Source organism: Sorex fumeus, unplaced genomic scaffold, assembly GCF_029834395.1.
Source record: "Sorex fumeus unplaced genomic scaffold, SorFum_2.1 ptg000013l, whole genome shotgun sequence".
Taxonomy (NCBI): domain Eukaryota; kingdom Metazoa; phylum Chordata; class Mammalia; order Eulipotyphla; family Soricidae; genus Sorex; species Sorex fumeus.
In genome coordinates this window covers 9,825,787-9,840,511 of record NW_026606070.1, presented here as the reverse complement: position 1 = coordinate 9,840,511, position 14,725 = coordinate 9,825,787, and the positions used below count along the sequence as shown (strand labels likewise).

The 14,725-nt window shown below is 42.5% G+C and overlaps 2 protein-coding genes across 4 annotated transcripts in view; one reads left to right on the top strand and one right to left on the bottom strand.

Annotated features, from left to right (window-relative positions):
* The window catches only part of BMP2K (BMP2 inducible kinase), a 107,852-nt gene extending 105,613 nt beyond the window's left edge, over positions 1-2,239 (top strand). The window contains exon 16 of the mRNA XM_056111228.1: positions 271-2,239. Within this exon, the coding sequence (XP_055967203.1) occupies positions 271-1,625 (1,355 nt within the window). The 3' untranslated portion in view covers positions 1,626-2,239. The remainder of the gene's footprint in view (positions 1-270) is intronic.
* PAQR3 (progestin and adipoQ receptor family member 3) overlaps positions 1,524-14,725 on the bottom strand; it is a 27,285-nt gene continuing 14,083 nt past the window's right edge. Inside the window, exons 4-8 of one of the 3 annotated variants that reach the window (XR_008792013.1) lie at positions 13,691-13,888; positions 10,960-11,050; positions 9,944-10,092; positions 7,272-7,391; positions 1,524-1,660 (exon numbers count right to left, since the gene is read on the bottom strand). Coding sequence is in view for 2 of the 3 variants with exons in the window: in XM_056111230.1 (XP_055967205.1) it covers positions 9,950-10,092; positions 10,960-11,050; positions 13,691-13,888 (432 nt within the window). In the remaining variant the exon portion in view is untranslated. Of the gene's footprint in view, positions 1,661-7,271; positions 7,392-7,457; positions 10,093-10,959; positions 11,051-13,690; positions 13,889-14,725 lie in introns of those variants that run through there. The other 2 variants (XM_056111230.1, XM_056111229.1) reach the window with 2 other exon arrangements.

Sequence of the window (14,725 nt, the reverse complement as noted above, 5' to 3'; positions counted from 1 at the left end):
GTGTAAGCCTGTTCTGGGTGCTTTTTTATAAATTTCAGTTGTCTGTGTAGGTTATAACAAGAAATAAGCTTGTCAGCACTAAAGATTCTATCCACCCATCTGGTTCAGAATAAGTTTGTTCCCTAAGCCTAATCACAGAGGATAAACATGTTTCCCGCTAAGATAACGGATAGGTTTGTAGCGCCGGTGTTATAATCCATATGAATGCTTAGTGCAAATTGTTCTTGACGTGCATTTGGATGCCTGAATAATTTTTCTTTGATTCTTCAGGTTCTCCCGAAAAGAGCGTTGAGTCCGTGAATCCAGATACCACTGCAAACCCTATCAAGAACAGAAAAGCAAGTCCAGTCCCTAAAGATCCCCGGGCGGGAAAGAAAGCGGCAGAAAACTCATCGGTCCAGGGCCAGGTGCCCAAGAGGAGCGAGGAATCCGAGAGCGACTTCGAGTCCGATCCCCCTTCTCCCAAGAGCAGTGAAGAGGAGGAGCAAGAGGATGAGGAAGTTCTCCAGGGGGAACACGGAGACTTCAACGATGACGACACGGAGCCCGAGAACCTGGGCCATCGGCCCCTCCTCATGGATTCCGAGGACGAGGAGGAGGAGGAGAAGCAGAGCTCGGACTCGGATTACGAACAGGCCAAAGCCAAGTACGGGGAGCGGGGTCCCGCATACGGCGGCGGGCCGACCCCGGCCCTACTCGCCCCGACCCACGCGTCCCCCGAGCCCCCGCGGCAGGAGTGCGACGTCTTCGGCGCCGTCCCCTTCCTCGCGGTGCAGGGCCCGCAGTCCCCGCCGGGAGAGCCCGACCGGACCCCGGGCCGCCAGCCCCGGCCGGAGCAGGAGGAGTTCGATGTCTTCAGCCAGGCGCCCTTCAGCAAGAAGGTGACCGTGGCCGCCGGCCCCCCGGGCGTGGACGTCTTCGGCTGCACCCCGTTCCAGCCCGTGCCCGCGCCCGCGGGGGCCCGCGAGGACCTGTTCGGGCTGGTGCCCTTCGAGGAGATCGCGGGCGGCGCCCCGCAGCAGCAGCAGCAGCAGCACCGGGCCCGGCAGCGCGGCCTGCAGAAGCTGTCCTCCCGCCAGCGGCGCGCCAAGCCCGACGCGGCCAAGGGCAACGGGAAGCGCCACCACGGCACCCCGACGGGCGCCAAGAAGGCGGCCAAGCCCACCTACCGCACCCCCGAGCGCGCCCGCCGGCACAAGAAGGTGGGCCGCCGGGACTCGCAGAGCAGCAACGAGTTCCTGACCATCTCCGACTCCAAGGAGAACATCAGCGTGGCGCTGCCCGACGGCAAGGAGCGGGCCGGGGGCCTGCCGCCGCCCGAGGAGGGCCTGCTGGACGCCTTCGGGGCCAAGCCCTTCCCCGCCCCGGACCTGCCCTGGCACCCGCCGCACGCGAGCCTCGGCGACCTCCGCGCCGAGCACGCGCCGGGCCTGCCCGGGCGGCCGCGGCCCCACGCGCTGCTCGGGCCCTTCCACGGCCCGGCCGACGCGCTGAAGACGGACGATTTCGGGGCGGTGCCCTTCACGGAACTCGTGGTGCAGAGCATCGCTTCCCACCAGTCGCCGCCGTCCCAGGCCGTGGAATTGGACCCCTTTGGTGCTGCTCCATTTCCTTCCAAACAGTAGCTTCTCCCGAGGGACCTCTTGGCATTTTGAACCTCCTGTTCCCAAAAAACAAAAAAAAAAAAACATATGGTCAGTTTTTTTGCAATCTGAAGGCGTTCATAGCAGGTCGGTCAGAATAGGTGATTTCCACAATAAACCAAATAGAAATACCTTCACAGTGGAGTAGTGACTCGATGCCTCCGCCAAGCAGGAGAGAACAGGGAGCCGAACCCCGCCAGCCGCGAGTTTCAGCTACTGAAACAGACAACCCAGGGAAAAGGGGGCACTTTTCCAGCTGTGCCACTATTCGAGGGAATTAGGTAGAATAAGAGTGTCACTTGCATGTGTGTGATTCCAGGTCCATTCCAGAACCCAGCAATTGAAAATTAAGCCTACTTTGTACATACACAGGTTACATTTGTGAATATTTTAAACTTCTCCTAATTTCACACAGTGAAAGAAAAAATAAAATCTAGTACTCATAAAGAATTACGCTATTATCTGGACAGTGCAGAGATTTTAGTCCTTTAATCTCTACAAAGCACAGCCAGAAGTAACTGACTATTGTGCCTAAAACTCTTGCTTCATTTGAAAACAAGTGCCATTAAATAGCGAAGACCTACTGTAGAAGTCTAGGACAGAAACTGAAGGGAAATAATTTGACCTTTGAGAAAGAAATGATAGATTTCACAAACACTTTATATGAATGGCTACTTGGCCCAGAATATTGTTCCTAAGAAAAGCAAATTTATTGGAAAAACTGGGAGTTGAGGACAAGGATTATATAGAAATTTTACTTCATGTAGCTGATACCCTGAGTTTTTAAGATGTTTACAATGTAAAATCATGTTGCATTTAATAATGTACTTTATTAAATGACCACCTTCACCAAATGTCCCTGAAGTTGTGACCAGCACTTTGGCAGGTATGTTTGGAGGTGGAGTAGTTCTAACAAAGTGCACAGAACAGTGGAACCCACAACGCCTTAAGGCAGGACCTGGACACCTGCTGCGAGCAAGTACCTCTGCACTGATACACGAGATCGGAAAATGCTCCAGGGTCTTAGATGAGGAGGGACAAGCACCCAGCTCTGCTAGCTGACTACGTCATTAGTACAAAGAACCCAGCTACCAAATTGCCTTTTTCTTTTTAACACCGCCAATCCCAAACGGCCTTTTCTAAACACCACACATTGTGATTAAGATCTACAAATTGTTCAGTAAGATGAAAATTGCATATATGAACTAATGTGAATAGAGTTTCTGTGTTTCCTGTGTCAGCAACTATTTTTAGTTACCATGAACTGCCCTTCCCTATACACTGATTTCTAAAACTCTTAACAGCTTTTTACAACGGGGATGGAAGCTTTTTGTCAACCATAGTGCTGACTCTGACTGCTCTATTTTAAACTAACTCCTTGAACAACTATTTTATAAATGATCTTATTAAAACAAAATATTAATCATACCTGTTTTCAGTTTCGAACTTGGAGGAAAGCAAAGTATATGTAAACTATATATTCATTAGTAAGACACAAAAGTTTGTGCAGATCCTGAGGCAAACCTCGCATTACATCACTGCTTTACAGTTGTACTTTTAGATCCCAACTATATCGACTATTCCCTGTGCCAAAGGCAAATATTTTGTTTGCACCTTTTTTTTCTTCTCAGGTTGAGTAATACTGCTAATGCAAAATGTTAGTAGTTTAAAAAAAAATACAGTATAGATTTGAATGATACTTTATTCTAAAAGTGAAGAGTTGATGATTGCACGTAATAACTTCATGAAATACTACATAGGTTTGTATTAAACAAGATTTTTTTTTTAATGTTGATGTGCACACAGTGTGCTTTTTTTTTTGACTATTCTAGTCCTTGGCCTTGGCCTCTGCTAGCCCTCATGTATTCCATAATTTAGAGAGGCAGTGAAGAATGAGGATGATCTCCTCAGCTAAACATGTAATGCTTAGAGTGTATCTGATCTAAGGCCGTTATCCTTGCTTTTCAGTACACTGTATGTATAATTTTAAATGACCATGACACTTTGGCTCATGATGGAAAAATAAGGAAACAACTGAAATTGCCTAAAATACTTATATTCTCATGTTTATTGTATGTCACAGCCCAGTGATGTTCCTCTTTTGCAATTGTAGCTTCAAACAGGATTCAGGAGGAGATGCGTTGGGATTGAAATAGGGAGGCGCTGTTGTGTGAAAGGGAGGCTTTTTCCTGAGGAGTACAGAAATAGGGGTGCTTGCCACTTCTGGTCATCGCCTGCCACTACTCTGAGGCTCCGGTGACTCACAGATCTGCTGCAGAGATCATTCCCTGACAGGAATTCAGAGGAACACTCCCAAGATATGTGAAAGAGCTTAACACATTCTTGGCACACAACACTCAGTAAAACTTTGCCTCTTTTGGAATGGATGGTCCAATTCTTGTTTAGGAAGTAATCAGGTGATGCCGAACATCTTCAGCATGTAAAGTCATTATAACTCTAAACCTGTTATACTTGAACATCACTAAGGGAAGTAAAATACTATGAAGCTAGCAAAACAATAGAAGGCCAAAGTTACTTTTATGCTAACAGCTTTAATAGTGCTTACTGATTTTGAATAATCTTTTAAAATGTGGAGTATGTGTTTAATTATTTTAATATTTCAGCAAAATACTAAAAAAGATGAGCTTTCAGGGCATTAAAGATCGTATCTGCTAAGACACAAAAGTTACTTGGGATATTAAGAAAAGGTTGTTGGCTGGATGAAAATGTAACTGATTTTATTCAGAAAATTTCAACCAGGAAAGTGTGTCCTTTTCCACTGACCTGCCCCATCTCTGTAATTTTGGGTCTAGCTGTGGCATTATTTGGAACTGTAGTAGACACACCTTTCGATCTAACCCTGTCACCGTTTCACCGTGACTGTCGTCCTCATCCTGCTGGTGGACAACGCTAAGGAGGAACCCACGCTTCTCCTTGATGTTCCCCAGGCAGTGATTGATTATTCAGTGCCTCTGCTTGGGTTTCGGTACTTCCAATGAGCACTGTTTAAAGGTACATGTGTATTAGTAACACTAGTTCTGAGGAGTTTGGCTACCTTTGTTTTAATATTTCTAGAATGTGCCAGTGAATTTTTTGTAACCGTTTTAGTAAAATGACTCATTTTAGGTTCAATATCAAGCTGACAGATCTACTGTGAGAATGAGATGACATACCTACTGTGAGAATAACAAATGATTGTTTATATGGAAACTTTTATGTGAGTGGTGTTTATTAAGAAAAATATATGCACACATACATGCACCTGTTACATCTCTACTGCGGAGCTAATGTGAATTTTTAAATTTCAAATAGAATTGCAACCACAATCACTTTGAAAAGAACATTCACTTCTAGTGAGGTTTATAGAGCCAGTAAAAGAATAAGGCAGACAAAAATGCAAAAGGTCGTCAGTTGGATTTTTTTTTTAATTTTAAAAATTTATAGTGCTATTGGGAAAGAGAATTGTTTTTATTACTATGCTTTTTGAGACTGAAAAGTTGTGTAATAGTATGGAGCATAGTACTTGCTACTTTTTAATTGCTGACAAACAGCTTTAAGTGCACTTTCTTTGATTACACTTCCATTTTTGTTAAACTTGAATTTTCTGAAGCCTCTTCTGTACCACTAAGCAAATTAACTTTTAAATAAGCCTGATTTACATCTTAAATATATTTCTATTTGTTACAAAACATACTTTCTAAAGTAACTTAAATCCTTAAGTGTAGGCTAGAAAACTGTTAAGTGATAGAATCAATTGCTTTTTTCCCCCTTCTTCTATCTAATTAAGCACTAACAGATTTTGCTACTTTATTGCCTTTATATTACTTATTGATTGAATTATCTCATTTACTTTGTTTTTGAAATTTAAAGTTATTTTCTTACTGTATTTATCATACTGTTTTAATAATCTGCTTTCTTTAAATGCAATAAATTGCAAATGGATTGCATATTCTTGATAATCAGTGACTTTAGTGTTTCATTATTTGTCTTATAAAGTTTTGGGTGTAAAGTTCCCTTTAGTTCTTTCACTCACCCCGATTTTAAGTACTCAACAATGGCATCAATCAGGGGCATAGGAAAATGGATTAGTTCTCTTGAGTTTAAAAACAAATAGTAATTGTTCAGTCAAGAAAATTTCTGATACAACAAAGGTTAAAGCAGAAATACAGGACTCTAAGCTGATTCGGCTTAGCTCGTGTGTGTGTGCGCGTGTGTGTGTGTGTGTGTTTGTGTGTGTTTGTTTGTTCTTGGACCGCACCCAGTGTGTTGGGGTATGTGTGCGTGTGTATTCTTGGACCACAGCCAGTAAGGTGGATCTTCTCCTGGGTCCTCTGGCTGTGTGTGTGTGTGTTCTTGGACTACAGCCAGTTGTGTGGATCTTCTACTGACGACAGGGCAAGTGTGAGGTGTGGAAGGGGGACAACACACACATGCTGTGTCCCGGGCTCAGCCCGGCCTGAGCTCCTCCAAGGATCTCACGTGCTCCAGCCCTGGAGCTGTCTCTCTGGTCGTGTATCATTTTTTTTTAAATTCCTTAAAATATTGGTTATGTACCTGGCAGAAATACTGATTAAAGCTTGATTATGTCAGAAAAGCAGCTTTAGCTTGTTAGAGAAAACTTACTTAGTGAACTGAAGAATTAAGCATTGCATATTGCAACATCGTATTCTACAAATTCCACAATTATCAATCAGATAGCTAGCTTGTGGAGTTCTTGATCTTGTTAGGAGTGCACTTTTAAGTTAAAAGGAAAATATGTGATTTTGCAAAGGGTTTTATATTTAGAAAATTTTTCAATATAAACTGTTATATTTCAAATTACATGGAAAAGTGAGGTATTTTTTATCTTTTAACAGTATAAAGGAACAAAGTACCACAAATGATTAGAGAAGTTACAGTAACAACTATACACGGAGTTTCATTGTTCAAATTTGGTTGTGGTCAATTTTAAAAACTTTGTTTACAGTAGTGTTCACAACAGTCACTTTTCTTTTTAGCTAAAATATGCTGCAATCTGAGTTACATAAAATATCTAATCCTGTTTTTTAAAGGCAATCTAGCTCTAGCATGAGATGTGAGATATTAATGTTTTCTGAGGGCATGAGGTTTTATTTTTACCCATACAGAATTTTGTATTGCTTCCGATCATTGGCACTACCAAAATTCCATGGACGTTCTAATCCTGAATTCAGAGAGTAGGAACAGAACCTTGGCGGCTATTTATTCCTCTCCTAACGATGGTTTTACTTTTTGTACCAGATCCTTGCCACGATGACACCTCTGCCTTCTGAAAACGTTTTCTCAAAGGTAGCTTCAACTTGAATAGCTGTCTCTCATTACCCAACTCCAGACGCATGATGGAGTTTCAGGGGACAGTGGTACTTAATATTAACTCCTTTCAATATAGCTGTTATAGTAAAGCATGTATGTATAAGCAGTTCTGATCCTCTCTCAGAACTGACTTGATTTTTCACGTTATATTCTGTCAGAGGTGGATATGGCTAACGTCACCAACTAGGGCATCTGAAAACAGGAATGGATGTAAGTCTAGTGAGCTCAGCAGAAATCCAGCAGTGTGGGCTCTGCCCCCAGCCACCAAATCTGGGGCAAAGGATATCTCTTAAGTACCTGCCAAATGAAGAGTTGTACAGCTTTATCCCATTCGGTCACAATCTTCAAATCGGTTACTTTGTCCGGATGGGAGGATGTAAGATGTGACAGACAGTCCCTGCATCTTCATTCCTGATTCTAAAATATGATTTTGAAATTATGTATTGTAAAGAAGGACAAGCAGCACATAATATATTTAGTAAACCCAATTTATTTACACAATACATATTTTTTTCCATGCATCTTACAGAATTGCACTCAGTGTAATAGCAAAAAAAAAAAAAAAACAAAACAAAACGAACAAAAACAGGCAATCATCTAACTATTTGAAAAGGACTTTGTATTTGTCTCTTGAATGAGTTAACTACAGCCTAAGTCACTAAGATCAATTTGAAACACCCAGGGATGATTTTAAAATGTCGTTGCACAGTCTATAGGTAAAGAGTCTAGAGTTTACACACTGGTTTAGCTAAAACTAGTCTTTTAGTGGGATAGCATACTTTCAGTCTTTACTGAATCTAGAAAAACAAAAATAAATATATATTGAGGCTCAAGATTTGTGGGCAACAATTATAAAATAGCTTTCAATGTTGACGTTAAAATTTTGCCAGAACTGATGTGCACACATGGGAGTGTTAATAGCTGACAGACAGTAGTTCATGTTCATCCATCCCCTACTTCAGAGATCAAGATGAAAGGCAAGCTTTCTTACAATACTCAACACTTCACCAAATTACAAAATGTCAAAATGTTTACATGATATAATTCTCCCCTAGAGCCAGAACTGCATGCCTTTTGTCAAACACATATTGTCTCATTCAGATGGCAATACTGACTCATTTAATGGAAAAAGCAAAAAAATATTTTTCAAAAAATCAAAATAAAATTAACCTTAAGTTTTATTTTTATATTTCATTTTAAAAAATGGAGCCAGACCCAAATTAACTGGGCTTCTCCATTTTAAAAATTAATTAAAACTACTCAGTAATAATTTTGTTTGGCCAAAATACCTATTCAAAGCAACATTCATCTAAGCCATTAGATATTTTCGGGGAAATAGAGCGTATTATTATTATTACTATTACAGCAGAATCTCATGTCACTTAGAATGTGGCATATCGTGGTCTGATGAAGTAAAAATGGCGTTTTCAAAGTACTGTCCGTAATAGCGTTCATCACAGTAGTGTAGTATAATCTTGCATGTGGAATCTAAAAACTACACTGAAAAGAAAAAGCTAATTTTGTTTGCTTTGGAGCTATGCCTGAGGTGGTTAGGGCTTTTTCCTGAGTCTGTGCTCAGTGTACAGGATTCAAGCTGCAGTCAGCTGTGTACAGGGGATGTTCCTCTTGGCCCCCTGAATTCTTGCTCCAAAAAACCAATTTTTACAGATGTATAACCTGCAGCACATTAAAGTAACATTCCAAATGTCAGATGTACACATATCACTTTGGAAACAGGCCTCACCACCAATGAACACTTTTGATATTTTATAATTCCAATGACCTTGCAATATATTAGTATTTAAAATAGTTGCAACTAACTCAGTAACCTGGTACTTTATATTTCAATAAACATGAAAGTCTTTAAAGGATTTAATTTATGCATATGAACAAACCAAATAATGAATGTTCTGCATATGGCAGAAGGTGGTGAGGTCTATTTTTAAAGTGGATACAACAGAAAGCAAATTTAATGTTTCAGACTCAACTATCAGTGAATACCACTACCATAATTACCAACATGAGGCTAATACATGCAGGAATAGTGGCTAATGTCACCAATTAGGGCATCTGAAAACCTTAAGGCTTTAAGGTTCATTTCAGGGTCCGAACTGGGCCAACTGGGTTCTATGGTCTTATAGGTAAAAACACCAGGAAAATTAGGGCTGCAAATTCAGAGGTAAAAACCTTCTGTGACCGGAATATTGGAACCAAAACTGCAGCCCATGACCAGGAGTTTGATGACTATGTGGAATTAAACTGTAGATTTGAAATAGTGTTGCCTGATCACACAGTCAAGTTTCTAAAGTGATTATTTGATGGAAAATGTTACTGCAAGTTGTCCCTCAATGCTCCTCAACCTCAGGGAGAAGAGGTTTCAAGATTTTGTTCTTAGGAACATAAAAAAAAAAAAAATCCAGTGTATCTAAGGAGAAGAGAACCTACAGGTAAAACAGCTAAAGCCAAGAGCCTAAGTGCCAGGTCCTCACCAAAATTGTATTTAAAGGCTCATGGTTATTCAAAGTCACTCTCCTAAGTTATATTCAGCATAGGCTACAGCAACCCTGGCCTTCATTAGGCACTTAAACTTGATAACTATTGTAAATACCGTCTATTAATCATGTTCCAATACAGGAATCACATAGGAAGACTCCGTTTTATAAGGGAAGCTGGTGTTAATAAAACAAATCCTTTGTCTAGACTGGTTTCACATTCACTGTTGTTATTCAGCTGTTTCCTGTGAATGCCAACTAATTTTCACTTTCTGTACAAGCAGCAAATAAGTAGTTTCAAGGGACCCCAAAAGTTACTATTACAGATTCCCAAGGACATTTTTTCCATTTTTATAAAGCATCACTCATGACATAACAATAGGAAAAAGGCTAAACTAAGAGGAGACGTAGAAATAGTGGGGCACACAACTCCCCGTTATCTATTGCTTATCAACTGAATACACCAGGTGGCCATACCTGAATTCACAAATGTGAAATATAGTCAGGACAAGGCTTGCTATGTCTGTACTGCATGACATACACTGTTGACTGATGCCACCAATATAACATGACTACTGCAAGGATATGCCATATTTGGTGGCTGGATCCGAGGTAGTTTAGTTGTCCTAGAAAACAGGAAAGAATACTCATTGCAATATCTGATTTTAAGAGAAACATTATTTTTAAAAGCCAAGGTGTTATATTTCACTCTATAGTTGTTACATTATTATCAAGAAAAATTAGTATTTGAATTTTAAGGTTTTATCAGATATGTGGGTAAATTCTAGAAATAGTATACAAGTATGTTTTCAGAATCCTTTGGTAACTTTCAGGAATCTGACTTTTCAGTTTGCCTCAAATAACTAGTGAAATGCAGAAAGATGTGAGCAAAATGAGGCAGCTACAGTTGCAAATCATAGTGATATTTCTGTTTTGCTTTGGGGCCAGAGCTAGCAATGCTCAGGGGTCAGTCCTGGCTCTTCATTCAGAAATTGCTCCTGGTGAGCGTGGGACACCACCTGGGATGCTGGGGATTGAGCCTGGGTCGGCCGCGTGCAAGGCCAGCGCCCTGTCCACTGTGCTATCTTTGCAGATCCATCCTTTAGTTCATTTCTATCAATAGACTTTCTCTGGACTGAAGAACCAGGGGACTCTCTCTCCCCGCCTAGTAGTTAATGTTTATCTTGGGGACATGAAGGACCCTTATGTTTTATTTTTCGTCGTAGTGAGTCAGAGTCCCAGAGTAGATGGTCAGCTTGGTCACCAGTTTATAATCATGGAAGGACAGTCACGATAGGACCTAACTCACGCTATGACAATGAAAGAGAAGGTGCCTGAATGCCCCCTCAAAGGCAAGTTCCACATCACACTGAGAACTAGCCATACACACTATGATAAAGAATACTGGAGTATCAGGTCTTTGATACGCTGAGGAACAGGCTCCAATCAGATGCAGAATAAAGTTTTGCAATGATAAGAAAAGCAATACCCACCTGGGAAGTACCGCTCTGGAACTTTGGAAATGTAGAATAGGAAAGCAAGAAGAGCAATCACGTACATCACAACAACACGGGGTGCGAAGTCCTGAAAAGCAAAACACAACTGTTTTCTTCTAGAGCCTCCTCCTGTGGCTGAGTCCCCAATATATGATGAATCTCATTCACAAGTTAGTAGGACTCAAAGTTGAATAGGAACTGTTTTTGTGGATGGTGTGCCATCACCGAAACCTTGCTTAATATTGCAGGAAGCAGACCTCAAGCATGAGGCATGCAGACAGAGTAGAACGTTAAAAGAGCTACAGCTTCACAATCGCCCTTGTCTGAAGAAACGCAGTCCGATGTAATGCATACACACTGGTCCTAATTCTTGTGAGAAACCTAATTTACCAGGAAATTGCTGACAAGTACTCTGGCCCCCTAAATGAAATATGCTCAGACTAATCAATTCCAGATAAACATTCCAGAACAGAAATCCACTCAACACCCAAGCATAGCACTTGTGGGACTTTTCACCTTTGCTTCCCATTTTTTAAAAATGAGCTCTTCAGGGGCTGGAGCAATAGCACAGCGGGTAGGGCGTTTGCCTTGCATGCGGTTAACCAGGGTTCGATTCCCAGCATCCCATATGGTCCCCTGAGCACCGCCAGGGGTAATTCCTGAGCGCAGAGCCAGTAGTATCCCCTGTGCATCGCCAGGTGTGACCCAAAAAGAAAAAAAAAAGAGCTCTTTAGAGCTAGACTTCTTAGGAAATCTTTCTCTGCCTCCTTAATGGGATGATCTAAAATCATCTAAGATCCCCACCTCTGAGAACACTATTTTCCTAAGCCATATTTCTATACTTTATGACGTCTGAACATAGGAAAATTCCTCCTTTTTTGGTCTGAATCTCCAAAATCTACTGGCTAAATGGGTCTGTCAAAATAAGCTGGAGAAGGGAGGTTCGACTCATCCAAAAATTTCAATCAGATCTTGTCAACAACCAGTTATTCCTTGTTGGTTAGAACTGAATCCACAGTGGCAGTTTCTTATTCTATTTCTTATTTTTATGAAAATGAAGCTCTCAGAAAAATGGTGTCTTCACAAACGGTCAGGAGCACTTAAGTTTCTCATCAGTACTCTCACCTTTCTCCAAATTTCTCAACCTCCAGAAGCCCTTATTTCCAAGCTGGCAAAACAAGATCTTCTTACTCAATTCACTGTATTGCGGAACTGCCTTTATTAATGAATCAATTTATTTATAGTTTTCCACCATGTTCTCGCCATCCTTGTAATAAGTATATGTGAACCTACTCTAAGTCCCCACCTTTTCTAAAAGAAAAACAAAACAAACAAAAAAACCCTCTCTTGAATAAAGCAACATTTAAATTCCATTTTAAGGCCTTTGCAGCAAGTGCATGTCATTTCTGTAAGATTTGGAGTAGAATGGGGCATGTTTACTTATTACCAATTCTCAACCTTGTCTGGATATATAGCTCAGCGGTAGGTAGTATACTTGCCTTGCATGTGTGAGCCTCTTGCTCTGATTCCAGCACCCTTCCCCCAAATGAAAATCTCAGGTTTCCTTTCAGACGCATACTTCAAAAAGCCTTTTTTAGGTAGAGAGAGAGGGGGTTGGGTCACACCCAGCAGTGCTCAGGTCTTACTCCTGATGAGCAACTCAGGGATCACTCCTGGAGGCTGAGAGCAAACCCAGGCTGGCCTTGTGCAAAGCTAACACCCTACCTGCTGTGCTATTGCTCTGGCCCCAGAGAAGACTTTTTACACAAATATCTGAGAATGTAATTTTTCAGTTTTTCCAGATCACCGAGTTCTCACCAAGATTCTCCCCTAGGTGCACCAACTGTTCTCCCATCACCGCAAATGCAAAGAGCCCTGCGTTGGTTTGTCATATTTTCCTTCTGTGAGTGGAATATGCTTTTAGCTAATATACAGTCATATATGGATGCTGGGAATCGAACCTGGGTCGGCTGCGTGCAAGGCAAACGCCCCACCCGCTGTGCTATCTCTCCAGCCCCACAGTCATGATTTTAAAATAATCTCCAACTCTGACAAAACTCCAGACACTATCTATACCTCTCTATCTCCAAGATTCTCAAACAATAGGTCCAAAAAATCCTCTTTCCGCCCCTCCTACTCCTCAAACAAAAAAGCCAGCTGTTCCTTCCTCTGTATTCAGGTTTTCAATAGCCTTATCCGCCCCAGCTGACAAAGTTGAAAACTTCAGAGTCCCACAGATAAGGATTTGGGCATTTGTACAGAAAGGAAAATGAGAATTAAGGATGTATGAACTCACCATTCCCCAAGCATCACGGCCCAAGCAGTACTGCATCCTGGCGCTACTGAAGTGAAATGATGGACCACTTGGCCAAGAACCACTGGTGGGGCCCCTGGACCTCCAAGGCACCATCCTCGGGGCTCTCTCTGTCTGTTCCAATCCCCAAACAACAAAACCCCAACTCCCTAGAAGTGAGCCTTTACTACTAATACTATTATAAAGTGTGTTTATCTGCATAGCCATGAAAATTATGACACTGAGATGCAGTTATGAGTAAGTTTCTGTATGTCTAAGACCGAACTCCTTGTCCAAACTACTAAAAAGGAATAAAATCAAAAGGACAAAAAAAAAAAAAAGCCCACACAGGGTGCATTATGTGTGTGTGTGTGTGTGTGTGTGTGTGCGCGCGCGCGTGCGCGCACGCGCTTGTGCAGACTACCCTCAACCTACCTGAACAATGGGAGCACCAATTCCTCCATTGAGCCAAACCCAGTGAAGAGTAGGGATCAGTCCGTATCCCGACACAGAACAGAAGATGATGGACCGGAGCCGCTGCCACTGCTGGGTGAGGTAATTGGGGTGAATCTGCGCGAAGAACACTGCCAGGATCATGGCCAGCACGGTGATCAAGTACACTTGCCGCCAGTACTGCAACCAAGGCCAACAAATGCTCACGGTCAGTCTCGGAGAAGGAAGGGAGAACCTTGCAACCCTAACTTGCATGTACCCGGTGCTTTCATTTCTCAACAAGACTACCTTTCTTCTTAAAAAAAAACAAAACCCACAGATTCTCTACACAATTGTCCTCTCACTATCCTCAAGCCCTGCTCCCCAGGGAGTGGGTAAGTACAAGATCACATTCAATCCTGGATGGTTGGATAGGATATGTCACACAGAGCTACATGGCCCGACTCTCCCGGGGTGAACAGAAAACAATGGGAGGGCAGAAGTGAGGTCACATGCTCATGCGCAAAGGGTTAAGTACTCTAAGTACTGTAACTGGGTTATAAACAGAACGCTGCAGACCCACAGAAGAGGGCGCGGTCGATGTTACCAGAAGTTACTGGCGAAAATGCTCCACAGAAGCATTGTGCTCCTTGGAGCAAAATTGCTTGGAGCAAAAATCCTACAGGCTGGGTCCTGAGAAACACACGAGATTTTGCGAGAAGAGGGAGCTTTCAAGGCAAAAGACGAGCACGTGTGCGCCACAGGGGAGTTATCCAAGGAAGGCTGAGAGCCGGGGCGGACCGTCATCAGGGTAGGCAGAGGAAACTTGACCAAATTGATCCTGAGGTGATGGTGGGGTTCTGTTAAGAATGATGGAGCTCAGGGTCCGAGTGATAGCACAGCGGGGAGGGTGTTTGCCTTCCAGGAGGCTGGCCCAGATTCGATCCCCGACATCCCATATGGTCCCCTAAGCAACGCCAGGAGTAATTCCTGAGTGCAGAGCCAGGACCCCTGAGCATCACTGGGTGTGACCCAAAG